Consider the following 27,312-nt stretch of genomic DNA (forward strand, 5'->3'; position numbering starts at 1 on the left):
CTGCCATTAAGGGCCTAACATGGGACTGGATGTGGAGCTCATCCTGCAAAGCTGCTACAGAATAATAAAAAGAGAGTACATCACAAACCATTTTAAAAACATTTAATCTGCTCACAAAGCAGAGATTTTTTTTTTCCCCTCCATCTTCACCTGGAATAGTACATCTACTCAGAGGAGGCAACTCAGAACAGCCACACAAAAATTATTCAGGGACAGTGAATCTCTGTGCTGACTGAGAAGTCAGAAAACACAGATCTCTGCAGAATTCCTGGCCCATCATCTTTAAACTAACAGTCACCATGGACACACACTGATCTTAAGGCTGCAACTTTAAACTGAGACTTAAGATCTGCCACACATTTCCTGCATGACCTTGGGCAAGACTCGAGTGCTGGATTTCTGAAGTTGTTCGGTGCATTGTGAAGCTCTCAGAAGCTCTTCACCCCATCTGTGAGAGGAGGATAATCATTCCCCCTCTCCCCTTCATTTCACTTGTTTATTTCAACGGTAAGATAGTCAGGAATGAGACTGCTCCTCCTTATCTTCCACATCCAGCACCTCACACAATGGAGCCTTGATCTGGGCTGGGACACCCAAGTGTAACTGTGACACCAATAACCAGTGATAGGAACTGAATCCAGCAAGGCATCCTCATTGCACAGCTGGCTCAGCAATCCTCCAGCAAGACCCTGCACAAACCCCAAAAACTCAGAACCAGCAGGGGAACAGGGCAAGCAGCAACACAGGGAGGATCAACCAGACAAGAGCATTTCCACTGGTGAATAATCCTGCAGGGAGAGAGCAAGAGCTGGATATGGATGCTGTAAACATCCCACTCAATGCCCTCGCTTTGAATGTGCTGCTTCAATCTGGGCACTTCTCAATCTGGTCCTTGGGCTGATTTTGACCTGTGGGCCCAAGGGGGATCTGTGTTCACTGTAGCAGCCAGCAAGGCAGGCAGAGAGCAGAGAGTCCTCAGGAATGGGGAAATCTGGGGCTGGGGAGGAGCTGAGCATGCACTGAGCTCAGCTTTGGTCTGATAAGTTTATCAAGCACTGCCGGCTGCTAACTGTCAGCCGGGGAAAGGAGCCTGTTAGGGAGGAGGAACAGCTCCCAGGGCAAGATAGGACAGCCCAGGCCTTATCAGAGTGCCTGAGCCAAAGAGGGAACTGGAGAGTGAGCACTTTCCAACCACTTCATCTGAACAACAGACAGATTGGCAGGAAAGGCCTGTCAGCCCTTTGCCTCTGCCACCCAGGCGCCCGGGGAGCCCCCATCCATGCAAATAACCCGGGTAAGTGCAGCCTGGGAGCTGCAAACGTGAACATTGGGACCTGAGGGAGTGCATGGGGACGGTTTTCCTAGAGCAATGCCCAGTGTGAGAGTCAGATTTGCAACAAACAATTCCAGTGCTTACTGAGCCAGCTGCTCCTGTTCAGTGCCCAGAGCAGCTTCTCCCCTGTGCTGCCTTCCCTGAGGTTTGGGAGGAGGATCTACCACTTCACAGGTGCACCAGTCACTAAAGTTTGGTGTACAGATGATTGCTCTGCCTCCGAAAAACAGTAAAAACCCCTGAGTGAATAGAAGTGGGAAAATCCTGATTGTTCCCATTTGAGCTGCAAAAGCATGAGCCAGCAAATACCCCTTCACATCTTCTCCTAGGGCAGCAATAACCAAATCAATACAGCTGAAGATCATAGCAGGGACACTCTTCGGTGTTTGGATGAGCTCCCCTGGACCTGTGCAAGCTCCCTGTGCAAACCTCAGCCATGACAGGGAGGGGAATGAGAGATTCATGCAGGGCACATCCTCTGCTTGGTTTCCCTGATGAAGCTGGATCGTGCAGGATGAACCAGTGTCCCACCTGCAGCTTTAACACATTTCTTTAGCCTGCCAGGCCGTGCTGTTAGCAGGTCACTGCTCATCCAGACCATATGGACAGCCCTCATTCTGCATCCCACCACCTTTGGTTCAGGCTGGTGTCTCGGGTCCTGCCTGTATCTGGGGATTTTACTGAGATGCAAGCCTTGCCCCTGTGCTATGAGGATGTGCTCATGCTTGGCTCATCCTGCACTGCTGTTCCCAGCTCTCCATGGGATATGAGGCAGGAAACTTTCAGCAGTAGGTCAGGAGATCTCTGCTGTGACCCGGTCACTCAAAGGCTCCCTTTTTTGATAAGAAACATATCTAGGAAACGATTTTTTCTGCTCTTAAAGCACGTATCTCAGTCAGGGCTGAAATCCTGCCTTCTATGCACCTACTTCTCTCCCTGAAGAGAGGGAGCCCAGTATCTGTAGGCATCTAAAGTTACACGAGCTGAGTCACAGCCCTGTGGTTTCTGCACCACTCTCAGGCTGAGTTTCTCACAGCTGATTCTGCTCCAGCCCATAATCTACAGTTCTCCAGGTCATGAGCAACTTCTAAGCTATTTAATTCCTCTGTGTATCAAGGACTCCTCAGCAAGCTCCAACAGCCACATTCAGCACTGGCCAACACAGTTCTGGCATTCACGGCTTCCTCATGAAGAGCAAGGGGTTTAAAAACCCGTCTCCATTGATTCTGCCTTCCTCTTGAATAATTTTAAAGCCATGGGACTTTATCTTACATCCCAGGCTCATCTATATTAGGAGCTTTGGTGGGATTTTTAGCAGTGGTCAAGTTCACTGGTTTTTTCTCTTCATAAAGTAGAAGTTATCTCTTGCCTCAGTTGAGGAAGGGGAAGTTGGAGATGACAGAGCATTCCTGTTCCTGAAAGGGCCTCATCCTGAGAGTGTGGACATGGTGAAGCAGTGTGCCACTCAGACATCCCTGCCTCAGCTCCTTATTTAGAACCAGCCTGTTGCAGCTTCAAGATCTGCAGATAAGAGCAAGGTAGAATTCCCACACATGCACAGCAATACACTGGAGTAGCATCATGAAAAATCTGACAAAAACCCCATAAAGCATCAAAGCAAGGTCTCTGCATTGGGATCTGCCCGTCTTCATTTTTCACCTTAAAATATTTGCCCAAATTTGAGTAGGACAACAAGAAATGGAACTCAGGTGAGTTGGACTGGCAATCTTGTTTGTTGACCAACTTTAATTTACCTCCTTGAAGTATTAAAATTAAGTAGAACATCCCAAGTTAAAACTCCTTTTTAGGAAAAGTATCATGTACTATTGGTAAGAATTTATTTCTGAATGATACTTTTGACGTCTGCACAAAACTCATTTTCTAGTGTCTTAAAGGCAGAGCTGACAGGGCAGAAGACCTTGGGTTTCAGACTGAGTGTGCACAAGACAGCTGAGGTTTCTCATGTTACCTGGAATGCAGGGAAACAGCTGGAAAGTCAGAGAGCCGTGTCCCTGTGCCACAGCTGTGGTGGTGAACTCAACAGGATTGATAATACTTTGCATCTGAATAGCTCATAGTGCTTAAGGATTTCAAAAGGGCACAACATCCAACAGGCAGCAGGATTTAGCCTGCAAGTTCTCACAGCATCATTATTAATTTTGCAGAAAGTACAACACAAACTTTGTAGTCATCAGGAGCACTAATTTCTGCTTTGGGGGTACCACCCCCTCATCCTCTCTTGCTCAATCCCAAAGTGCCCAGCAATCTTAGCTCAGAAGGGAATGTGACTCAAGCCTTCAGCTGAAGAGCTGTCACCTGCAAACCCTGAAGGCTGGATGTGGCTGTGGTTTTATCACTGGCCACCAGCTGCCTCTACAGCTCTTGCCTCCTCCCCAATGATTCAGCAAATCTTCTTCGAGGAGAAAAACAAGCACACAAGTGAACAAATCACAATGTCAGATTACAAAGATGAGCGGGGAAAAGCTGCGGCTCGAAGGAGGGAGATAAAAGTTGGTGAAGTTACATGAGCCAAGGATGAAAATGGGCAATAAAGACAAGGGTTTTCTGAAGGGGAGCAATAATAACATGAAAAAAAAAAAGTGCTGTAGTTTGGATACTTAATGCTGTGAAACATTGCTAAGAGTAAGAGAACACAATGTGGAAGGAAATGAAGTATATTCTTCCCTCTACTATCTGGGCATTGCACAGGGCTGATAGGGATTTTTACTTGTATAGATGAGAACTGAAGAGTCCAGTCTGGTTTACACTGGAACAGAGTTCCCCTAAGAAAGTTATTTTCAGAAGCAGTTTCTGCTCTCTGTAACCAAGACTTCCAATAATCTGGAAGCCCCTTGCCATGCACTTTGAATGTCACTGTTCCTGGAAAAAAGGATGCAAGTCATTAGCAGAGAGCAGTTGGAAGTAATAGTTTGACTCCTGACAGCTTTGGCCACTACATCGTATTTTTATATCATAGTCCTTTTCCAAAAACATTTTGTTTCCTGCTTGAGGTGAAACACAGGATCAGTGTAACAGCTCTATAGAATAAAATGTAAAAGAGAAGCTCCAGCCAGATCTCAGCAAGAAGATGTAATATTTCCTCTAACGGCATTCCACTCCACTCAGAGCCCAGACTTCCTAGAATGCCACGAAATCTTAGGGAAAATAAATGTTTGGAATATATGGAGGACTCATGCCATATTTGGGGAATCTCTCAGCCCAGCAAGTCCTGCAGTACCTGTAAGAGAGATGCAGCCTTCCCCTGGATTAAATGCAACACAAAAAATAAGCACAGAAGGAAGGGAAGGTCAGGAACTGTGGACACACATGGGATGGATAAACCGTTGCCAGAGGGAACAGAATTCTGGGGTACACACTCACACTGCTGCTCTTCCCTAGGAAATACAAAAGAAGGAACCGTGGCACAACCCAGAGGCTTTCCCCTCGAGCTTACCCGGGATATTGTTGCTGTGTAAGTCATGTAAAGAGTGACAGGGGTGTCTCCTTTTAAAGCATTTTCCTGTGCTGTGCTGCCACCTGCTTTCACAGCTCCGGGACTCTCCCCTCAGGTCTGGCAATACTCAGGTGAGCTCTAAAGCTCCAAAGTCAGCTCACCTGAAAAGGGGAGAACTTATCTCTAGGTTCAAATGTTTAAAGTGTGGCTACAGAGAAGATGGAGACTCCTTTTAGGAGGAGTCACACGGAAAAAAATGAGGGGTAATGGGTAGGAGTTACTCCTGAGGAGATTACAGTTGGATGCTAGAGGACAGTTTTTCACAGTGAGAGCAATCAGTCATTGGAAAAACCTTCCCGGGGAAGGGATTCCCCAACACTGGACACTTCTCAGATCAGCTGGACAGGGTACTGGGCTGTCTTATCTAGACCGGGCTTTTGGCAAGAGAGGTTGGATCAGGTGATCCCTTGAGATCCCTTCCAAACTGGTGTTCTTTGTTTCCATCAAAGTGTGCTACTGCTGCACCCTACAGGCTGCAAACAATTATTTTATTATTAATCACAACTTCTAAGCCAGGCTTATGGTTTTTTTGGGGGAGGCTGGCTCCTGGGTATTTGGGGCTGGATCTGTTTCTACCCCATCCCAGAGCTCCCACAGAAGGAACACACCCAGTTCCCACCTTGCTGAGATGTGCAGGGAGAAAAGCAGCAGCTGTAACAGAGACACACAGACACACAGACACACAGACATGCCACCAACCCTGACTCAAGGGCCCCACAGTGGTGGGGGACACAGGGCTCGGCTGTGGCAGAGATGTCCCACATGCTGGATCCCCGTGGGAAAGGCGGAGCTCAGGAACAGAGGGGAAACGGCTGGAGACCTTCACCTGCTGAAACTGCTGCCTTGTCCTGATTTATCCCTTTAGGTCTGGCACAACAGAGGAGGCACAGGGGAAAACTGCCTGGCAGTGGCCACTTGAGGTGAGGGGACCTGGGGATGTGGTGAAGAGCACTGCCCCTCCCAGCACACCCCACACATGCTGGGATGCAGCAAACCTGGCTTTCTGCTGGGAATCAATGCCATGTGTTCCTGTGCCCGCCCCCCAGCCCCGATTTGCTTTGCCAGAAGAACAATCTGGGAAATCTCCCACAAGAAACATCTTTCATTTTCTCACTGTTAGCCTTCATCTGCACTTTATAAAGGGAAAAAAAAAAGGTCATAATGGCATTTTCCTCTTGCATTGCCCGTTGACGAGGAGGTTGGGCCAAAGCTAAATGAACCCATTGGTCACTTGGGTGAGTCCCTTCTCTTCTGGAATCTGGAGCACAAATGTAATTTTCACATGTTTCAGTGACAGCAGCAAGTCTATGTCAGCTACAGGCAGAGTGCAAACTTAGACAGGAATATAACAATTCCCGGTTTTGGGGTGAGAACCTGATTGGCCTCGGCAGTACCTGTCACTGACACACTTCCATCTTTGTGATGAAGAAATCTCAACTAAACCACTGGATCCTGCTGTCCAGAGCTGGAAGAAATTGTGCACCAGTGCTGTGGATAAATGAGTGTCTGCATTTTCATAATAACTGGCTAATGAGTCCTCTAGGAAGCTCAACAAGTTCCCAAGAGAGTGCCAAGCATCCAAATACACCAGAGAAGAAGAATAACACAGGAGTTGCAGTCCCAAATCTCTCTGACTGTGGGAAGTATAGTCTGATCAGGATGGTGGCCATGGAGAAAATAGAAAAGATTCCTAAAGGGAGTTTGGCCTCCAGCCCACAGGAGCAGCACCTGCAGGACTCTCACACAGCCATGCCCATGAGTCACGGACTGGCCTCGGGCTACTGAAGGACAGGGGTGTGGAGGCCACCCTGCTTCAGCTCCGAGCCAAGCCTGCCCCATGGCATTGGCACACACCTGCACTCGTGGCTATATAAACAGAGCCCTGCAGCTGGGACTGTCCCCTCAGGGCTGCCCTCACCATGGCTCGCTGGCACATCCTGGGCTTGGCCCTGTGCTCCTACCTCGGAGTAGCCTGGGCTGCAACTGTGAGTACAAAGGCTGGGTTTGCAGCCTAAGGCTGGAGCTTTTCTCCTTCTGTCATTTCTCTTTGGGACTGTGGGGAAATTGCTGCTGCCTGGCTGCTCCAAAGGGCACCTGTGGGACACCTGCACAAGCACAGCTCCAGTGCCAGCGGGGGCTTTGCACAAGGGACCAAGGGCACAGACGGGGAGGGCGGGATGTGAATGTGTGGTAATGTGGGAAGGCAGAGTAAGGAAGGACAGAGCAATGGATTGTCTCTTCTCCATGGTACCACCTGCAGCTGGGTGTGGTGCTCACCGAGGGAGGATTTGTGGAAGGCGAGAGTAAGAAACTGGGACTCTTTGAGGGCTATGTCGACATCTTCAGAGGGATTCCCTTTGCTGCCCCACCAAAGACTCTGGAAGACCCCCAACCTCATCCTGGCTGGGATGGTAAGATCCAATATTTGAATGGCTTTGGTGTGGGGTTTTATTCTTGCTTCTCTGTCTTTAATATAGTACATGTGGGAAAGGGTACAACATATTACTCAGACTGGTCACAATGGCTGGGGAGGTTTTGCTGCCACTGCACTGGATTCAGAGAGGAAAGGATGGGTGAGCACACACCTTGCAACCAGAGAACGGAGCTGATGCCCTTAACTTGGACATGGCTGTCTCCCCTTTCTCCTCTTAGGAACACTGGAAACCAAAGAATTCAAGAATCGCTGTGTGCAGATGAAGCTGACACAGACTGACATCCGTGGGAGCGAGGACTGCCTCTACCTGAACATCTGGATCCCTCAAGGGAGGAGACAGAGTATGTGCTTGGCAGGGACCTGGCATGGACTTTCACATCTGTCTTGTGTGCACAGATTGCACTGGAGCCTCTCTCAGCACTTGTGTTCCATAGTGGGCAGGTGCTGAGCAGTGATTTTCAGGGAGAGAGGTGGGAACCGTGTCAGACACTGTCCCTCACCTTCACCCTGTTGGGAGGTTCAGCCTCTTGAGCAGAGCAAGGATTGATTTTCTGGCAGAGCATCAAGCCAGCTCCTGCCCAGGACAATGCTCAGGGAGGGGATGAGGGGAAGGAGGGCAGCAGGCTGCAGCTCAGCGGGAGCTCACTCTGCTCCTGTTCCTCTCCTGCCAGTCTCTACCAAGCTGCCTGTGATGGTTTATATCTACGGCGGCGCCTTCCTGGTTGGAGGCAGCCAGGGAGCCAATTTCCTGGACAACTACCTGTACGATGGGGAGGAGATCGCCGTGCGGGGCAACGTCATCGTGGTGACCCTCAACTACCGCCTGGGGCCGCTGGGCTTCCTGAGCACCGGGGACGAAAACCTGCCAGGTACCGCAGCGGATCCCTCCCTGGGGCGCTGTGCCGGGCGCCGGGCACGGACAGCTCTGCTGTGCCCCTGCTCACTGCCGGGTGCTCTCTGTCCCTCAGGGAACTACGGCCTCAAGGACCAGCACATGGCCATTGCCTGGGTGAAGAGGAACATCAAGGCCTTTGGGGGCGACCCAGACAACATCACCATCTTTGGGGAATCGGCCGGTGCCACCAGTGTCTCCCTGCAGGTGAATGACCCTTGTTGGTTCTGAGCAGAGCCCCTTCTCTGGCAATGGGAGAGGGGGACCCCTTGGCACTCCTCTGCTTTCCTCCTCACCTGCTGCCTCATGAACGTGCTGCCCTGGCCAGGACAGCAAAGCTCAGCCTCAGTGCTTTGTAGCTGCTCCTCCTTCTTCAGCTTCACCAGTCCCACCCTTGCAGCCACGGATCCTGTGGGAAAACAGCCTTTACTTTTCATGTCCCTCTCCTCTGCTTCTCTAAACTTCTTGCTTTTTAACTTTACCTCCTGGCACTGTTGAACAGCACAGGACCTGGCAGCTTTCCCTGGGACAGGTGCACAACCCACAAGGCCATCCAGCTGGTTTGGCAGCCCAGGCTCTTCTCAGGAGTTTGTACCCAAACCCCTCCTGTTTCCATTTTTCCCTCCAGACACTGTCCCCAAAGAACAAGGGCCTGTTCAAGAGAGCCATCAGCCAGAGCGGTGTCGGGGTCTGCAGCTGGGCCATCCAGAGGGACCCGCTCCTCTGGGCCAAAAAGGTAACGTGCAAGTCATGCCTGAAGGCAATAAAGACCATAAAAGTTTTCCCCTGGAGGAGAGCGTGTCTCAGAAGGGATTGTCCAAGAGCTGTGCCCAACAGAGCTGTGGAAATTTGCTGCTTTGAGATTAAAACCAACCCACAGCTCTGTCTGTATAAGAATAACCCCTGGCTTTGGGTGCTTACACTGGGATGTTTCTCTCTCTTCTCCCACAGCTTGGAGCGAAGGTTGGCTGCTCCACAGACAACACCACCATCTTGGCCAGCTGCCTGCGCAGCTCTGACCCCAAAGCCTTGACTCTGGCCTACCACCTGCAGCTCGTCAACCTGCCCAGTAAGTGCCCAGCCCATGATGTGGTCCAACTGCCACCGTGGGCTGCCCAAGCTCTTGGCAGGGCTCTGGAGGAATTGGCAGGAGTGTGGAAGCAGTGCTTGTGTCCTTCAGAAAAGGGACATTAATGAGAGCTCTTGCAGTCACCTTTCCGGAGGCTGATGGCCATTGCACCACATGAGCACTGCCCACCTCAGCCTCTTCTTGGGATACACCAGACCACATATGTGTGTTTCCTCACCTCCTAACAGACTCCACTCTTGTCTCCTGCAGTGCCCCTGGTGCACACCCTCGCCCTCTCTCCCGTTGTTGATGGGGATTTCCTCCCAGACAAGCCAGAGAACCTCTTTGCCAACGCTGCCGACATCGACTACGTGGCCGGGGTCAATGACATGGATGGACACTTCTTTGCTGGAGTGGATTTACCCGCCATCAACCGCCCGCTGGTGAAAGTCACTGCGTGAGTGACACATCCCTTCAAACCCTCAACAGGACACAGCTGCTCTTCAGGCAGCTCCCAAGCCCCAAGGAGTTAGACTTGGGGACAAGGCATGGCCTTCATAGCAGCATGTCACTCCAAGCCTGGGTGCCCAGGCCTTTTGTTGCCGAGTCCAGAGCCTCCAAGAGAAAGGATCAGGCAAGATCCCTGTCCTACCTGAAGTTGCTGGTCAGTGATTAATGAATATCACTTGTCTTTTCAGTGACGAGGTCTACAATTTGGTCAAAGGCCTCACCGTGGACAGGGGAGAGGCTGGAGCCAACGCCACGTTCAACATCTACACACAGAGCTGGGGTGACAAACCCGATCAGGAGGTGGTGAAGAAGACAGTGGTGGCGCTGATGACTGACTACATCTTCCTGATTCCCACCCAGCTGGCACTGGACCTGCACCTGCAGAATGCCAAGTGAGCAGCTCGGGCCTGGGGATGTTGCAGGTGCAGGAGGGGTAGGCTGAGAATTGGGAAGGGGAGTTGAAAACGGCTTCAGGTTGTTTTCTCCTGATACCACCCCATGGGAGTGGACGCGTGTGAGCATCTTGCAAGACTGAATCTCTGTCCCTGATGGTCTTTGGAGGGCTGGTTTGAATTTGCAGCCCTTTCTCTGCTTTCTCCTTGCTCAGCCAGTCTCTTGTATTTCCCAGGAGTGGCAAGACCTACAGCTACGTGTTCTCGCAGCCGTCCCGCATGCCCGTCTACCCCAGCTGGGTCGGGGCAGACCATGCTGATGACCTGCAGTACGTGTTTGGGAAGCCCTTTGCCACCCCCATGGGCTACTGGCCCAAGCACAGGACTGTCTCAAAGGCCATGATTGCTTACTGGACCAATTTTGCCAGGACTGGGTGAGTGATCTGTGGTTTGATTCAGCATTCCAGCTGCTGCTTTTGCCCAGTAACTTTCCAGGATCATTTCCAGAATTTCTCTGTCCTTGTTTAGTGAGCAGGGCTCTGTTTCTCACTGGTCTGGAGTTTTCTCTGGGTTCTCCTCATCCATAGCACACTTTGGGAGGGCAGAGATTTTTACGACTTATGATCTCTGCTTCCCCTCGATGAGGTTTACTCCTGAATCCTAGTGTTCAGGCAGGACATAAGTCTCTGTGTGAAGCCAGGGATGATGCCAGTGGGGATGGAGGAGGAGACTGTGTGCCATCAACTCACTCCTAGCAGGCAGAATTCCTATTACTTACCCCAGTGTCAAACACTCTGCATGGTCACACACTTAAACTGCATCCCCCAAGCTGGCCTGATAAAACTGAGCCTCTGTGTCTCCTTTTCCCCCAGTGATCCCAATGAAGGGTATTCAGATGTGCCCGTTTCCTGGCCAGCCTACACCGAGAAGGGCAAGTACTACCTGGAAATCAACAACAAGTTGAACAAGAACTCTGTGAAGCAGGACCTGAGGTCGGAGTATGTGACTTTCTGGAACTCAGTCTATCTGAAGCTGCCACAGGTTGCCAATATCTCCCAGGCAGAGTTAATGTTCTGAACCCCTTGAAGACAATTTATTAAAGACTTGCTTGCAACTGAATGACTTTGGTTCTCATTTTGCTTGCCATGGCAGGATTTTCTTGCCAACATTAAGGTCTGTCAGGAAAGGACATCCATTGTGAGGGCACTGTGTGTTCTCCTGGCTGTCACCCTGTGATGTCCCAGGGAGGCTGCTGCCAGCTGCATCCAGTCTCTCCCTGCTCAGCCAGCTGTTGGCCCTGGGGTTGTTTTCCCTCATTGCCCTTGTGAGCCCAGGCAGGAGAGCCCCAGTCCTGACCTGTGCTCTGGATTTCCCCCTGTCACCATCAAGGTTCTTGCTGCTGCCAACCAGATCCTAGAGTCCTACAGTTGCAACAGGTGAATGCAAACCAGTCCTGGCCTGTTGTTTATCCTGCACTGACATTGCTCAGGAACTGATGGGGCAGAATAAATCCATGGGGGTAGTGATCCTCCACTGGTTTTAGGGCAGAGGTTGAGCTGGATTGGGCTGAGGAGCTGCAGCTCTGAGCAGAGCAGGACAAGGAGCACAGGTTTCCACAAACCTTGTCCACCACATGTCACCATCCACACACCATAGAGTGGACCCGGCCTCCTGTCCAGGCCCTGTGGGGAGAGCAGAGGGGTTCAGCTGCGCTGGAGCTGCTCCACAGGCCTGGCTGATGGGGAGAGCCCGGGGCTGGTGTGGGGCACTGGGGCCGTGCTGTGGATGTTGGGAGGAGAGCACAGGGTGTCACAGGGAGTGGGACCCTGGTATGTGCGTGTTGAGGTTCTCCAGGCACAGAGGCTGGAGGATGGAGAGCCCACCCCTGGGAGAGCCAGAGTCAGGCAGCCCCTGCAGTAGAACCATCCTCCTGCCAGAGGGCTGGAGCCAAGGGCAGGGTTTCCAAGGATTGGTGCCATACGTTCCTGGCCCTGGTTGGCTTTGCCAGAAGGACAAACTGGGAGAGCCAAGGGCAGGGTTTCCAAGGATTGGTGCCATGTGGTTCTGTGCCTTCCTGGTCCCAACTGGTTTTGCCAGGAGAACAATCTGGGAGATCTCCCACAAGAAACATCTTTCATTTTCTCGCTGTTGGCCTTCACCGGCACTTTTTAAAGCAAAAGCAATTTCCAGATTGAGTTGATACCTGCCGTTCCATCTTGTTTTGTCCTTGTCCCACTGAGTATCTGCAGTAGCTCCAGGAGAGCAAATCCAGATGGAGAAGCCTTGCCATCACATTTCAAACAGATCAGTCTCAAGTGCTGGTGGGTTTTCTACCAGCCAGGGGAGAGCTCCCCTCTCCATGTACAACTGCAGGTAGCTTTGAATAGATTTTCAAAAAGTTTCTTTCTTCTGTGGTGCCATGAGGGTTTTTTATGGTACCAGTGTGTGATCAAGAGAGGTTGGGCCAAAGTTAAAGCAACCCAAAGTTATAGATACACATTGATTTCCCTTTTTAGAAATCTGGAACACATATTCCATTTTTGCATGCTCCTATGAAGACTCTAATTTCACCATAAAATACATAAATCCTTTCCTTCTTTGCTTTCTCTTATCAACAGATGTTCTACCAACTCCATGGGTAAATGTGGAAAGGTATTTCACACTGAGAGATGAGTTTACTCTTAGAGATAAATATCAAAGCTATTGTTTGTATCTGTGCATTCCTCTCTCTCTCTGACAAACACAAGTGGTGAAGATGACAAAGGGCAGCTTCCATGAGCCTGCAGAGTATGAGGAAGGAGGAAACTTCAAGCCTTCTGATAGATGTGCCAATGAAATGGAGACAGAACTTCTGGACTATGTGTGAACTCAGTGAGCAATCCGAGTGCTGTTGGACGGAATCACCTTCAAGGATTGTTGTAATTTTGAATCTTTTACATTCCCCAAGCATGTAACAAGTGCAAGGCTTCTCGTAGCCTTGCTATGAGAACATAGATAATACGTTTTACAGCACAGCTTAATCTGATTTCAGACACCTGTGCTTTGATGAGGCTTCTGAAGACGCCATTGGGTTGAATTTCTGTGGAATTTTCTTGGACTGATCAATTTCCTTTGGTTTGGCCTCCAGCCCACAGGAGCAGCACCTGCAGGACTCTCACACAGCCATGCCCATGAGTCACGGACTGGCCTCGGGCTACTGAAGGACAGGGGTGTGGAGGCCACCCTGCTTCAGCTCCGAGCCAAGCCTGCCCCATGGCATTGGCACACACCTGCACTCGTGGCTATATAAACAGAGCCCTGCAGCTGGGACTGTCCCCTCAGGGCTGCCCTCACCATGGCTCGCTGGCACATCCTGGGCTTGGCCCTGTGCTCCTACCTCGGAGTAGCCTGGGCTGCAACTGTGAGTACAAAGACTGGGTTTGCAGCCTAAGGCTGGAGCCTTTCTCCTTCTGTCATTTCTCTTTGGGACTGTGGGGAAATTGCTGCTGCCTGGCTGCTCCAAAGGGCACCTGTGGGACACCTGCACAGGCACAGCTCCAGTGCCAGCAGGGGCTTTGCACAAGGGACCAAGGGCACAGACAGGGAGGGCGGGATGTGAATGTGTGGAAATGGGGGAAGGCAGAGTAATGAAGGACAGAGCAATGGATTGTCTCTTCTCCATGGTACCACCTGCAGCTGGGTGTGGTGCTCACCGAGGGAGGATTTGTGGAAGGCGAAAGTAAGAAACTGGGACTCTTTGAGGGCTATGTCGACATCTTCAGAGGGATTCCCTTTGCTGCCCCACCAAAGAGACTGGAAGACCCTGAACCTCATCCAGGCTGGGATGGTAAGATCCAACTTTTGAATGCTTTTGGTGTGGTGTTTTACTCTTGCTTCTCTCTCTTTTAGTCTTTTTTTTTTTTTTTTTTTTTTTTTTTTTTTTTTTTTTTTTTTTTGCAACCTTAAGATGTTCTCCCCTGCTTTTATCTACTAAGTGGGGCCAAGAGAAAGCTCTTTGTCTCCTGAAGGGTCTGAGAGTTTGTGCCTAAATGTTCCCAAGAAAACTCAAGTAACCCGGGGAAGTAACAAAAGTGAAGCATGGCAGCTGCACCTGCTCTCCCCATGCCTTGGCTGTTCAGAGCTAGTTTATAAGGGAAAGTCTCCCAGTCTGTCATTCCCTCAGACCAGGGAAGCTCTGCTGCCACTGCACTGGATTCAGAGAGGACAGGATGGGTGAGCACACATCGTGCAACCAGAGAATGGAGCTGATGCCCTTAACTTGGACATGCTGTCTCCCCTTTCTCCTCTTAGGAACACTGAAAACCAAAGAATTCAAGAATCGTTGTGTGCAGATGAAGCTGACACAGACTGACATCCGTGGGAGCGAGGACTGCCTCTACCTGAACATCTGGATCCCTCAAGGGAGGAGACAGAGTATGTGCTTGGCAGGGACCTGGCATGGACTTTCCCGCCTGCCTTGTGTGCACAGATTGCACTGGAGCCTCTCTCAGCACTTGTGTTCCATAGTGGGCTGGTGCTGAGCAGTGATTTTCAGGGAGAGAGGTGGGAACTGTGTCAGACACTGTCCCTCACCTTCACCCTGTTGGGAGGGTCAGCCTCTTGAGCAGAGCAAGGATTGATTTTCTGGCAGAGCATCAAGCCAGCTCCTTCCCAGGACAATGCTCAGGGAGGGGATGAGGGGAAGGAGGGCAGCAGGCTGCAGCTCAGCGGGAGCTCACTCTGCTCCTGTTCCTCTCCTGCCAGTCTCTACCAAGCTGCCTGTGATGGTTTATATCTACGGCGGCGCCTTCCTGGTCGGAGGCAGCCAGGGAGCCAATTTCCTGGACAACTACCTGTACGATGGGGAGGAGATCGCCGTGCGGGGCAACGTCATCGTGGTGACCCTCAACTACCGCCTGGGGCCGCTGGGCTTCCTGAGCACCGGGGACGAAAACCTGCCAGGTACCGCAGCGGATCCCTCCCTGGGGCGCTGTGCCGGGCGCCGGGCAGGGACAGCTCTGCTGTGCCCCTGCTCACTGCCGGGTGCTGTCTGTCCCTCAGGGAACTACGGCCTCAAGGACCAGCACATGGCCATTGCCTGGGTGAAGAGGAACATCAAGGCCTTTGGGGGCGACCCAGACAACATCACCATCTTTGGGGAATCGGCCGGTGCCACCAGTGTCTCCCTGCAGGTGAATGATCATTGTTGGTTCTGAGCAGAGCCCCTTCTCTGGCAATGGGAGAGGGGGACCCCTTGGCACTCCTCTGCTTTCCTCCTCACCTGCTGCCTCATGAACGTGCTGCCCTGGCCAGGACAGCAAAGCTCAGCCTCAGTGCTTTGTAGCTGCTCCTCCTTCTTCAGCTTCACCAGTCCCACCCTTGCAGCCACGGATCCTGTGGGAAAACAGCCTTTACTTTCCATGTCCCTCTCCTCTGCTTCTCTAAACTTCTTGCTTTTTAACTTTACCTCCTGGCACTGTTGAACAGCACAGGACCTGGCAGCTTTCCCTGGGACAGGTGCACAACCCACAAGGCCATCCAGCTGGTTTGGCAGCCCAGGCTCTTCTCAGGAGTTTGTACCAAACCCCTCCTGTTTCCATTTTTCCCTCCAGACACTGTCCCCAAAGAACAAGGGCCTGTTCAAGAGAGCCATCAGCCAGAGCGGTGTCGGGGTCTGCAGCTGGGCCATCCAGAGGGACCCGCTCCTCTGGGCCAAAAAGGTAACGTGCAAGTCATGCCTGAAGGACAATAAAGACCATAAAAGTTTTCCCCTGGAGGAGAGCGTGTCTCAGAAGGGATTGTCCAAGAGCTGTGCCCAGCAGAGCTGTGGAAATTTGCTGCTTTGAGATTAAAACCAACCCACAGCTCTGTCTGTATAAGAATAACCCCTGGCTTTGGGAGCTTACACTGGGATGTTTCTCTCTCTTCTCCCACAGCTTGGAGCGAAGGTGGGCTGCTCCACAGACAACACCACCATCTTGGCCAGCTGCCTGCGCAGCTCTGACCCCAAAGCCTTGACTCTGGCCTACCACCTGCAGCTCGTCAACCTGCCCAGTAAGTGCCCAGCCCATGATGTGGTCCATCAGCCACCGTGGGCTGCCCAAGCTCTTGGCAGGGCTCTGGAGGAATTGGCAGGAGTGTGGAAGCAGTGCTTGTGTCCATCAGAAAAGGGACATCAATGAGAGCTCTTGCAGTCACCTTTCTGTAGGTCAATTAACATTGCACCAGATGAACACTGCCCATCATGCAGTGGCAGCAGTGGCAGGGGGATTATCCAATACCCTGCCTTGGCTTCAGGCCTCAACTCTTTGGGCTTCTTGTTCTGTGAAAGCAGCAAGAGCAATCCCAGAAAACAGCTTGTAAACAAAAAAGCAAGATCACATTCCTGCTATTTCTATTTGAGTCGCTGGGTGGAGTGCAGGAACGCTGCTGCTTTTGTGCCTGTGGGGATCCATTTCCCGAGAAGATTCTCCTGGTGCTCCTGATGACCAAGCACAGAAATTAGCCTCGGTCAAAACAGAGAGTGGCCAAAATACTGCTGTGCAACTGCACACTCTAGGGCTCGCTGTCCTGGCAATCGGACAGATTGTATAGTTGGGGTGAGAATTTCAGCTCTTTCCGATCTTGAGCTGAGATCGTTGGGAAGGGATTTGCAGAGGGAAAGGATTTGTGGAGGTTACCATGTGGGTTTTGGGTAGCAGATCACTTGCTCTTCTCCTTCAGCCATACCCATGAAGTTTACCCTGCATCTGGGTGACCTCCTGCCCATACTGAAAACACTGCTCAAGATGCCATTCACCTCAACCTGTTTGTTCCTGAGCTCTTTGAGTCACGGCATACACCAGACCACACATGTGTGTTTCCTCACCTCCTAACAGACTCCACTCTTGTCTCCTGCAGTGCCCCTGGTGCACACCCTCGCCCTCTCTCCCGTTGTTGATGGGGATTTCCTCCCAGACAAGCCAGAGAACCTCTTTGCCAACGCTGCCGACATCGACTACGTGGCCGGGGTCAATGACATGGATGGACACTTCTTTGCTGGAGTGGATTTACCCGCCATCAACCGCCCGCTGGTGAAAGTCACTGCGTGAGTGACACATCCCTTCAAACCCTCAACAGGACACAGCTGCTCTTTAGGCAGCTCCCCCAAGGAGTTAGACTTGGGGACAAGGCATGGCCTTCATAGCAGCATGTCACTCCAAGCCTGGGTGCCCAGGCCTTTTGTTGCCGAGTCCAGAGCCTCCTGATCAAGAGAAAGGATCAGGCAAGATCCCTGTCCTACCTGAAGTTGCTGGTCAGTGATTAATGAATATCACTTGTCTTTTCAGTGACGAGGTCTACAATTTGGTCAAAGGCCTCACCGTGGACAGGGGCGAGGCTGGAGCCAACGCCACGTTCAACATCTACACACAGAGCTGGGGTGACAAACCCGATCAGGAGGTGGTGAAGAAGACAGTGGTGGAGCTGATGACTGACTACATCTTCCTGATTCCCACCCAGCTGGCACTGGACCTGCACCTGCAGAATGCCAAGTGAGCAGCTCGGGCCTGGGGATGTTGCAGGTGCAGGAGGGGTAGGCTGAGAATTAGGAAGGGGAGTTGAAAATGGCTTCAGGTTGTTTTCTCCTGATACCACAGGAGTGGATGCGTGTGAGCATCTTGCAAGACTGAATCTCTGTCCCTGATGGTCTTTGGAGGGCTGGTTTGAATTTGCAGCCCTTTCTCTGCTTTCTCCTTGCTCAGCCAGTCTCTTGTATTTCCCAGGAGTGGCAAGACCTACAGCTACGTGTTCTCGCAGCCGTCCCGCATGCCCGTCTACCCCAGCTGGGTCGGGGCAGACCATGCTGATGACCTGCAGTACGTGTTTGGGAAGCCCTTTGCCACCCCCCTGGGCTACTGGCCCAAGCACAGGACTGTCTCAAAGGCCATGATTGCTTACTGGACCAATTTTGCCAGGACTGGGTGAGTGATTCCCATTCCACATTTGGGGCTTGATGCAGCCCTTCAGCCTGCTGTTTTTGTCCAGCAAGTTTTAAAGATCATTCCCAATATCAGGGTGTTCCATGTCTGTATTTCTTATTCCTGAATCCTGATGTTCACATAAAAGTTAAGTCCCTGTGTGAAGCTGGGATGATGGTGGAGGGGATGGAGGGAGGAGACTGTGTCATCAAGTCACTTCTAGCAGGCAGAATTCTTGTTACTTGTCCCACTGTCAGATTCCGTCTTTCCTCTCACTTAAAAGCCTCACTTGAGCAGACAGGGTTCCTGTGAAAAACCTCAAAACTGAGCCCCTGTGTCTCCTTTTCCCCCAGTGATCCCAACGAAGGGTATTCGGATGTGCCCGTTTCCTGGCCAGCCTACACCGAGAAGGGCAAGTACTACCTGGAAATCAACAACAATTTGAACAAGAAGTCTGTGAAGCAGGACCTGAGATCCCGGTTTGTGACCTTCTGGAACTCAGTCTATCTGAAGCTGCCACAGGTTGCCAACATCTCCCAGGCGGAGTTACTGTTCTGAAGCTTAAGATAAACCCAGCTTTGTGAGATCATTAAATGCCTGTTTGCAACTGAGTGACTGTGTTTCTCTGTGTGTTTCTGTGGCAGAGTTTCCTTGCTCATGTCAAGGTCAGGCAGGGTGGGACATCCTGTGGGCAGTGCGCATTCTCCTGGCTGTGACAGTCACTCCTGGACAAGTTGTCCTTGCCTCAAAATTATGTTTTCACCCTGTCCTTCCTATCCTTCATCTGCCACCTTTTGTGGCATTAAACATTGCTGAGATCAAGGCTGAAGCTCTTAGGAAGCAAAAGCTTGTTTCAATGAGAATTCGCACCAGACTCATTGCATGATCAGAGACAGGTACGGGTGCATGCAAGCATTTGCTCAGCTTAGGGTTGTTTTCCTTCACTGTCCAGGCAGGACAGGGACAAAACAACACACAAAATAGCACACGGGTGAGGTGATTCTGCATCTGTTGACGGTCACAAGCTGGGCCGAGCAGCCCCAGCTCCGAGCAGGGCAGGATGAGCCGAGGATGAGCTGAGGCCGATCCCCCTCAGGCCGATCCCCCTCAGGCCGATCCCCCTCAGGCCGATCCCCCTCAGGCTGACCCCTCTCAGGCCGATCCCCCTCAGGCCGAGCACCCTCAGGCCGATCCCTCTCAGGCCGATCCCTCTCAGGCCGATCCCCCTGAGGCTGACCCCTCTCAGGCCGAGCCCCCTCAGGCTGACCCCTCTCAGGCCGAGCCCTCAGGCTGACCCCTCTCAGGCCGATCCCTCTCAGGCCGAGCCCCCTCAGGCTGACCCCCCTCAGGCCGAGCCCTCTCAGGCCGATCCCCCTCAGGCTGACCCCTCTCAGGCCGAGCCCCCTCAGGCTGACCCCTCTCAGGCCGAGCCCCCTCAGGCTGACCCCTCTCAGGCCGAGCCCCCTCAGGCCGAGCCCTCTCAGGCCGATCCCTCTCAGGCCGAGCCCTCAAGCCGAGCCCCCTCAGGCCGAGCGCGGGCCTCGGAACCATTGTGCGGCGGAACCTTCGTGCCGCGGCCCGCGGGGCGGCGCCGGGAGCGAGCGGCGGGACAGCGATGGCGGCGGCGCGGCAGCGGGGCCCGCGGGGCTCGGCCGTGCTGGAGCTGCCGCGCACCCCGCGCTTGGTGTGCGTGGAGTACCCGGGACTCGTCCGGGACGTCGGGGCCATGCTGAGGACGCTGGGAGGAGAGCAGGGGGTGTCGCGGGTGAGGGGGCCCGGGGGGTGTGGGAGCTCCCTGGGCAAAGGGATGGGGACGGGAGGGGGCCGGGGCGGGCCCCCACATGGGACCCTCTGTGTGAGTCGTCCCAGCCCAGCATGTCCCCAGGCAGGGCCCATGTGTGGTTTGGGGGTGATGGCGTTTCCCTTCTGTCCCCGAGCAGGGATTCAGGCGGTGTCTGTTAAAATCATGGAATGGTTTGGGTTGAAAGGGACCATAAAGTTCGTTCAGGGACACCTTCCACTAGACTGGCTTGCTCCAAGCTGTCCTTGGGCGCTTGCAGGGATGGAGCAGCCACAGCTTCTCTGGGTAACCTGTGTTAGGGCCTCCCCACCCTCCCAGGCAAGAATTTCTTCCTCATGTGCAGGATATACTTTTAATTTATTTCTTCCTGATACCCAGGATGGGAGCACACCCCTGTGATGTGCTGCAGGTGTCGGTGGGGCAGGAATGATCCCCCTGAGGCTGTGTGAGGGGCACAGCTGGCAGTGTGGGGCTGGCCCAGGGCTGTGTGGGTGGGATGCTGACAGGAGCTGTGGCCCCTCTTTGCTGACAGATCTACGCCGACCCTGCCAAAAGGCTGGAGCTGTATTTCCGCCCCAAGGACCCCTATTGTCACCCCGTGTGTGCCAACCGCTTCCCCACCTCCACCATGCTGCTCAGGGTCAGGAGGAGGACTAAGAAGAAGCAGCAGTTGGATGCTGAGGAACAAATGCAGCCAGAAGTCCAGTTTGAGATGGAGATTCTTGGGATTGTCACCACTGTTTACAAATTTCAAGGTAACCCTTGGGACTGTGTGCACATGGCTTAGAGATGAGTGTGTTTGATGGGAAAGGGGAGTGTTTCCCCCTAAACAGTTGAGGGCTGAAAGGAAAATCAAGTGTCCTGTTGTTGCAGCCTCCTTGCTGGATAAATCTTTGCATCAACTTCTCAGACTCCTGCTCTTGAAAGTTGAGTGTGAGAAATGTGGTTGAATTCACAACAAACTTCACAATGTTTTACGTTTTGTTTCTTACAGGAATGTCTGACTTCCAGTACCTGGCAATGCACTCTGGCCCTGATGGCAAACAAACCTCCATGTATGACAAAGTCCTGATGCTCAAACCAGAGAAGGAAGAATTTTTCAATAAGGACTTACCTCTTTACATCCCACCACCCATTTTCTCACGTCTGGACACTCCTGTGGACTATTTTTATCGCCCAGACATACAGCACAGGTCAGTGCCTTTCCTTATGATGCATCTTTCATGTATTCCACCCTTTTAATTTGCTGCCTTGTGCTGTTTTATCCCTCTTGATTTGGCACAACAGAGGCAAAAAAACACCAGAAACTGCCTGGCAGTGGCAACCTCAGCAAAATTTCACTTGAGGATTTGCCAGGTGAAGGGAGCTGGGGATGAGGAGAAGATGATGCCTCTCCCAGCTCACTTCACACAGTATGGGATGCAGGGCACAGCTCCAGCCTGCTTCCAGAGGGCTGGATCCAAGGACAGGGTTTCCAAGGATTGGTGCCATGTGGTCCTGTGCCTTCCTGGTCCCAACTGGTTTTGCCAGGAGAACAATCTGGGAGATCTCCCACAAGAAACATCTTTCATTTTCTCGCTGTTGGCCTTCACCGGCACTTTTGAAAGCAAAAGCAATTTCCAGATTGAGTTGGTATGTGCAGTTCCCTCTTGTTTTGTCCTTGTCCCACTGAGTATCTGCAGTAGCTCCAGGAGAGTAAAAGAAGAGGGAGAAGCCTTGCCACCACATTCCACAGAGACCAGTCCCAGGTGCCAGAGAGTTTTCTGCCAGCCAGTGCAGAGCTCCTCTGTCAGTTTGCAAGTGGATGTAGTTTGGAAGTTTTAGGGTTTATTTAAATTTAAATTTTCTTTCTTCAGCGATGCCATGAGAGTTTTTTATGGTACCAGTCTGTAATCAAGGGAGGTTGGGCCAAAGTTAAAGCAACCCATTGCTCACCCAGCTGAGTCTCTTTTGTCTTTCCCTGTTCCTTAGAGAGGGATACAACAACCCTCAGGTGTCTGGGGAGAACCTGATTGGCCTCAGCAGGGCCCGGCGCCCACACAATGCCATCTTTGTCAACTTTGATGATGAAGAAATCCCAACTAAACCACTGGATGCTGCTGTACAGAACTGGAAGAAAGTGTGCACCAATCCTGTGGATAAAAAGGTGGAGGAAGAGCTGAGAAAGGTGCGTGCTTTACTCTTGGTCTGAGCACTGTCCTGCAGCAAGCTGGGGAGGAAAAAGTGCAGTTTCCCCCACAAATTCCTGGTAATTGAAAGTCACTGATAGAGGTGTGAGTAGATGCTACTGACACTTGTATTTATTTCAGTTCTGCAAGTCAAGCTTTAAAGGGCCAACTTTAAGCCCATTTTTGGGAGCCATGAGCTCTCACATCACCATCCGCTAGCTCATATTGAGGGCCAAAGGCCCTGACACAGATCTGAGTCCACTTGGAAAGCTGCTCTGCCTTGGCTAACCCTTTCCCCCTGTTGTGTGTTATTTCAGCTCTTTGAGGTGCGTCCCGTGTGGTCTCGGAACGCAGTGAAAGCCAATATCAGTGTCCATCCAGACAAGCTGAAGGTGCTGCTGCCATATTTGGCCTATTACATGGTGAGTGGTGCATCTGTGAGCAAGGGGGCATCACCTGCCTCATTCTGGTCCTTTACCACTTCTGAGGTCCTGCCACTAAGCACTTGAGCTTAATTTAATGTGAAGAGACAGAGGGAAGGAAATGCTTTAGAGCCAAAGTTGAAGCCAAGGAGGATTTAGTGACTCTTTGCTCCATAGGTTCTGATCACCTCTGCAGGTCAGGCAGACACTCCAGGTGACTGTTCACCTGGCAGTGGTAGCAGAATTTCTCCAGACAAACACTTGGCTGTGACCTTGCAGGTTGGTTTGTAAAAGCACACAAATATTTGTGCTTTGATGCTTTGATTGCCAAGTTTCAGTGTATAAATATTGGCATGGCAAGTGAGCAAAGAGCTAGCAAAACAAATACCTTTGGGCAGTGAGGGAAAATGTTAGGACTTTCCAAGGACCTTTGTACTGAAGGAAAGTGCAACACTGTAGTGCTTTTTTGTAACCATCTTCCCTCATGTGTTTGTGCAGTTAACAGGTCCTTGGAGAAGCTTATGGGTTAGGTTTGGGTATGACCCCAGGAAACACCCTGAAGCAAAGATTTATCAAGTGCTGGACTTCCGAATCCGCTGTGGAATGAAATATGGTAAAAGGGCCCAAGCCACAGAGCTGCTCTCTCTGCTTTCTGGTTAATCCTGGTAGTATTTTTCTTTTTGTGTATTTTTCCAACTCTTTTGCCATATTTCTTCTCTGATGAACATGTCACCTTTTGAGCTCCTTGCTTACTGTAGTTCTTTCTAAACCTCCTGTAATAGTTTCTGTCATTGTATGCAATAGGTCTTTTCTCATCTGGCATTCTAAGCTCTGAGTTCCTCTTCCATGTGTTCCAAGCCTAAGTGGGTGTAGCAGAGCATTCTCCTCCTCACTCAATGGAGACACCAAGCAGGAATTCTAGTGTTCACATAGCAGCTTTTCCTCAGCATTTCCTGCAGGGTGCTGAGGGTCTCAGACCTTGAATGTGGGGTTCCCTGGTCTGATTTTGCAAAGGACAAGTTGAGGAAAAGGAGTTTCTGATGTCATCTGATAAGTCCATGACAGAGCTGGCATCCACTCATTGACATCAGATCACATTTCCAAGTTAAAGGGTTTGTTAATCTCTTCTCCCCACCCTGCTAAAGCCAGCATATCCCAAAGACCAGCCTGCCCTTCCCATACCAGTCCAGCCCTTGTGTTCCTGAGCTGGGGGTATTCTGCAGAGTTCTTGCTCTCAGTTCAATTCTGAATTTTGGTTTTCTCCTCTAGGTTATGCTGCCACCGACATGCCTGTGAAAGCAAAACGCAGCACATACAACTACAGCCTGCCCATCACTGTCAAGAAACAAGGTATGCTGGGCCAGAAGGACTGCCTGGCTCTTCTGCTTCTCTTCTTGCTACATCCTGTCACAGAAGGTGAAGGGTCTTCGTGTGTTTTAGCTGAGCCAAAACTGGAGCTTGTTTTCTGGTTATAATAATGCTGCTGTTAAGCCAGAGAAAAATCTCCTGCTGGGAGGTGTTGTGGGAGTCTGGCTGAGCCACAATATCTGTTAGCAGGCAGGAGGGAGTTCTGCAAGCCACACTGGGAATTCAGAATTCACTGAGGTGCAGAGAAAATGGGGGAGTTCTCTTTTCTGTGTCAAAGAAGAGTAGAAAAGGTTAAAATTATGAACAAATGGACTCTGGGAAAAGCTGCCCAAGCCAGCACCTTTCCTGAGACTGTCCAGTAACATCTTTGAAGAATGAACAAAGCACATGCTCTGTTGTTGGTCTGGTCTTGTTGATTTAACAGGGAGAAGTGACAGCCCAATATGAAAGATGTCCCTAATTAGGACTCTTTGTTTTCCTTTCAGGAAGTCACACAGTCAGTGTCCACGACCTGAAACAGGGGCTGGGTTCAGCTGGTACATCTGGGGCAAAAAAGCCCCCCTCCAGCAGGTATAAGCTGAAGGTAAGCATGACTTTTTATACCAAAATCTTGAATTGTCTCAATGAAATAGGGATGTTTCCTGGTTTATCAGTCATCAAGGGATCAGATGTGAGTGAGTTAATGTGCTCAGGTTTGCCTGGGAAGCCCCTAATTGGAAATGGCACCTGAGTGTATTTTGTTACATGCTGCAAGGTGGGATTGGTGCTTTCCACCCTAATCTTAGACGTGAGGAGCATTTTGCTTCAATTGATGAAACTGGAATTTCATGGGCAGCGAAGTGCAAAAAAATCACAATGTCTTTATCAGGTCATGCTGCAAAATCCATCAGGGTGGAATAAATAAATGAGTCTTACTCTTTTTTTGCTAGAATGAAGCCCATGATGCACTGCTAGGCAGTGACAGGCTGCAGACAGAGCTGCAGGTTGGAGAGGTGAAGTGTGTTCTCTGCGCAGCAGTGCTGGTGTGCCTGCAAGGACATTTTTGGGCATTCCTCATTCAGCTTTATCTTCTGCCACATACAGATCTATGCCTTAAAGCTTGTTTGTCTTGCAAGTACATTGTTCTTGAATCAGCCTATTGAAAGTACTTTCAGTTATGCCAGAGGTGTGTTACATCATAAAATGCACACAAATCCTTTCCTTCTCTTAGGAATCCATCTACATTTTCCGAGAAGGAGCCTTGCCCCCTTACCGACAGATGTTCTACCAGCTCTGTGACTTAAATGTGGAAAGGTACTGCACTCTGACAGCTGAGCCTTAGATTTCTGAGCCTGTTGTTTATTCCCTGTCCATTCACCCCTCTCCCCCTGAGCATGAACGTCAGAGGTGTTTAGTTGCTCAGTAAAAACAGAGCAGTCTTTTCACACATAAACTTCCTTTCCCATCTGACAGTTAATTACCCGGTTAACCAACTGTGCTATTCCAGCTCAGTGAAGTGAAGTGGAAGTAAACCAATGTGTCTCATTTGAAACTCACATCTGAGTGCAGAAGATGAACATTTCCTTCCCTTTTGCTGCTCTTCAGCCTGCAGAAGATCATCCATCGGAACGATGGCACCGAGTCGGAATGCACGGAGCGGGACGGGTGGTGCCTTGCCAAGACAAGTGATGACCTGAGGGATAGCATGTCCCTGATGATAAAGCAGATCATCAGATCCACCAGACCTGGTAAGGATGCTTTGAACATGAGGATGGTGTAGTTGGCATTGAGGCAGAAGTGTTCCTGCATGCTCTCTGTGTTCTTTGGGATGTAGCTCATTCCAGTGTGGTAGCTGTGCAGTGGGAATGTGGGTTGGCATTAGAGATGGCTGGGAGTTAAGGTTTTCTATTTAATCTTCTCAGTATCAGCCAGCCCTTTGGCTTTTAAATGTCTTTTGCAAAGTGATAATCAAGATCTTAATTCTGACTGATGTATCTATTGGTGGCATTTTACTTTTTATTGATATTATTGATTGACCAAGAAGTGAGGAAATTATTTCTTCATGATGCTGGGCCAAAGCAATAATATCCCAGTGAGTTAGGTCAGAATGAGGCAGGAGAGGAGGCACAGCATTGCAGCTCTGCTGCTGTTCTGCTCTCCTTCCTGGAGTGTGGAGACAGGTTGCTCTGGGCTTGATCAGATTCTATTAAGTGTATTGTCTGTGTCCCTGAGGCTGCTGCCTTCCTCTCACATGTTCTGTGGACCCAACTGCAAATGCCCCCAGGTTGCACTGACAGAGGAATCACAGTGTCTTTCCTTCTTCCCAATTTAAGCTCTTTTCTCAAATACAACAAGCAGTGAAAATGGCAAAGAACAGCTGGCATATGAGTCTGGAGAGGATGAGGATGATGAAGAGGAGGAGGAGGAAGACTTCAAGCCTTCTGATGGGAGTGAAAATGAAATGGAGACAGAAATTCTGGACTATGTGTGAACTCAGAGAGCAGTGTGGTTGCTGTGGACAGAACTGTCTCTGCTCTTGCTCCTTGAGAGCCAAGGGTTCAGCACCAGGCTCTGGGAAAAGCAGAGCTTTTACTAAGCTGATGCTGTTCTCTCTGCCCTGACTGCTGGTGGGCAGCATTCTGGATGTTTGGGAGCCTCTGCCTGCATTTTCAGAATTGCTGGCTAAGAAGCAAGCTCAAAAAACTCCCAAGAGCGAGCCCAGACTCCAAACCTGCTGGTAACACAGAATATGGAAGAAGCTGCATTCCCAAACCTCACCACGTGTGGGAGTGCACTCTCTCCAGGTTGGTGGCCATGTGGAGAAAAGGTGCCTGAGATGCTGGGAGAAGCAGCAGACCTGGAGTGTTCCTGGAACCCCCTAAGGCAGGTTCTGCCTTTCTGTTTGTCCAGAGGGAATGAAAATATTGTGCCCTACCTTCAGCACTGAGCCTCGCTGGTCAACTTGGAAATAAAGCCAGCAGGAAAATACACTTTCTGTCAGTGAATAAGTCCCTTCCTGGGATGTAGTGTTTGTTGTCCTCATTACCTGATGCACTTCTCAGGTCTGTTTTGACTTCTCCAGCTAGCAGTTAACGAGAACTGAAGGCAGCTGGAAGAGGGGCAGAGCTTCAGGTGCACAGAAGTTGGCCACTGCCAGCTGCATTGTTCCCACCAAAAGAAAATCCCCAAAATCAAAGAGCTACTGGCAGTTTCTGAATCTTGTGCATTCCCCAGTGTGTTCTGAGCACACCTGAAAGCCAAGCTTCCTTTTTCAGAAGGAGTAAGACCTACTCTTCTCCTCCACTGAGGCCTTACAGACTGTTACAGTTGCTTTTAAAGCTGTTACTTGTAACAAAAGTAGTAAATTCACAAATGTAACTGGAAAAGGAAACAGGCTCAGTTCACAGGTTCATTTCAAAATTGAGCCTTGGTCCCTCAGCCAAAAAGCCTAATTTTCAAATCAAAGTTCAACCCACCAGATTGAACATAAAGT

General features: G+C 50.8%; 3 protein-coding genes across 5 annotated transcripts; all 3 read left to right on the top strand.

Moving 5' to 3' along the window:
• The first annotated feature begins 1,152 nt into the window (after positions 1–1,152).
• Positions 1,153–11,263, top strand: LOC136369767 (bile salt-activated lipase-like). Of its 2 annotated transcripts, none has more exons than XM_066332829.1 (13): positions 1,153–1,294; positions 5,713–6,082; positions 6,185–6,832; positions 7,108–7,258; positions 7,500–7,622; positions 7,953–8,150; positions 8,250–8,380; positions 8,802–8,909; positions 9,125–9,242; positions 9,513–9,699; positions 9,941–10,144; positions 10,381–10,578; positions 11,017–11,263. In XM_066332829.1, exons 3-13 carry the CDS (start codon positions 6,767–6,769, stop codon positions 11,219–11,221), a joined length of 1,689 nt encoding a protein of 562 aa, XP_066188926.1. In that variant the 5' UTR covers positions 1,153–1,294; positions 5,713–6,082; positions 6,185–6,766; the 3' UTR covers positions 11,222–11,263. The 2 variants fall into 2 exon arrangements, with proteins under 2 accessions (XP_066188926.1, XP_066188927.1); XM_066332830.1 differs by having other exon boundaries at positions 10,384–10,578.
• A 2,027-nt stretch (positions 11,264–13,290) lies between these two features.
• Positions 13,291–18,692, top strand: LOC136369766 (bile salt-activated lipase-like). The gene is made up of 11 exons (XM_066332828.1): positions 13,291–13,544; positions 13,820–13,970; positions 14,435–14,557; positions 14,888–15,085; positions 15,185–15,315; positions 15,736–15,843; positions 16,060–16,177; positions 17,024–17,210; positions 17,452–17,655; positions 17,887–18,084; positions 18,435–18,692. Exons 1-11 carry the CDS (start codon positions 13,479–13,481, stop codon positions 18,637–18,639), a joined length of 1,689 nt encoding a protein of 562 aa, XP_066188925.1. The 5' UTR covers positions 13,291–13,478; the 3' UTR covers positions 18,640–18,692.
• Positions 18,693–19,644: 952 nt separating this feature from the next.
• Positions 19,645–26,809, top strand: GTF3C5 (general transcription factor IIIC subunit 5). 2 transcript variants are annotated; one of them, XM_066332831.1, is made up of 11 exons: positions 19,654–19,846; positions 20,415–20,637; positions 20,877–21,075; positions 21,854–22,049; positions 22,368–22,472; positions 22,971–23,085; positions 23,742–23,822; positions 24,326–24,423; positions 25,051–25,133; positions 25,425–25,567; positions 26,153–26,809. In XM_066332831.1, exons 1-11 carry the CDS (start codon positions 19,697–19,699, stop codon positions 26,308–26,310), a joined length of 1,551 nt encoding a protein of 516 aa, XP_066188928.1. In that variant the 5' UTR covers positions 19,654–19,696; the 3' UTR covers positions 26,311–26,809. The 2 variants fall into 2 exon arrangements, with proteins under 2 accessions (XP_066188929.1, XP_066188928.1); XM_066332832.1 differs by lacking the exon at positions 26,153–26,809 and having other exon boundaries at positions 19,645–19,846; positions 25,327–25,517.
• Positions 26,810–27,312: the final 503 nt, after the last annotated feature.

This window comes from Sylvia atricapilla, chromosome 19, assembly GCF_009819655.1.
Source record: "Sylvia atricapilla isolate bSylAtr1 chromosome 19, bSylAtr1.pri, whole genome shotgun sequence".
NCBI lineage: Eukaryota > Metazoa > Chordata > Aves > Passeriformes > Sylviidae > Sylvia > Sylvia atricapilla.

Bases quoted from the DNA above. Each gene is read 5' to 3' on its own strand.
- GTF3C5 (XM_066332831.1), top strand. From the start codon at position 19,697: ATGGCGGCGGCGCGGCAGCGGGGCCCGCGGGGCTCGGCCGTGCTGGAG. The intron at 24,424-25,050 runs GTAAGCATGACT...TCCTTCTCTTAG, and splicing joins CCAGCAGGTATAAGCTGAAG to GAATCCATCTACATTTTCCG. The intron at 25,568-26,152 runs GTAAGGATGCTT...TCCCAATTTAAG, and splicing joins CATCAGATCCACCAGACCTG to CTCTTTTCTCAAATACAACA.
- LOC136369766 (XM_066332828.1), top strand. From the start codon at position 13,479: ATGGCTCGCTGGCACATCCTGGGCTTGGCCCTGTGCTCCTACCTCGGA. The intron at 16,178-17,023 runs GTAAGTGCCCAG...TGTCTCCTGCAG, and splicing joins GCAGCTCGTCAACCTGCCCA to TGCCCCTGGTGCACACCCTC. The intron at 18,085-18,434 runs GTGAGTGATTCC...CTTTTCCCCCAG, and splicing joins ACCAATTTTGCCAGGACTGG to TGATCCCAACGAAGGGTATT.
- LOC136369767 (XM_066332829.1), top strand. From the start codon at position 6,767: ATGGCTCGCTGGCACATCCTGGGCTTGGCCCTGTGCTCCTACCTCGGA. The intron at 7,259-7,499 runs GTAAGATCCAAT...TTCTCCTCTTAG, and splicing joins ACCTCATCCTGGCTGGGATG to GAACACTGGAAACCAAAGAA. The intron at 8,151-8,249 runs GTACCGCAGCGG...TCTGTCCCTCAG, and splicing joins CGGGGACGAAAACCTGCCAG to GGAACTACGGCCTCAAGGAC.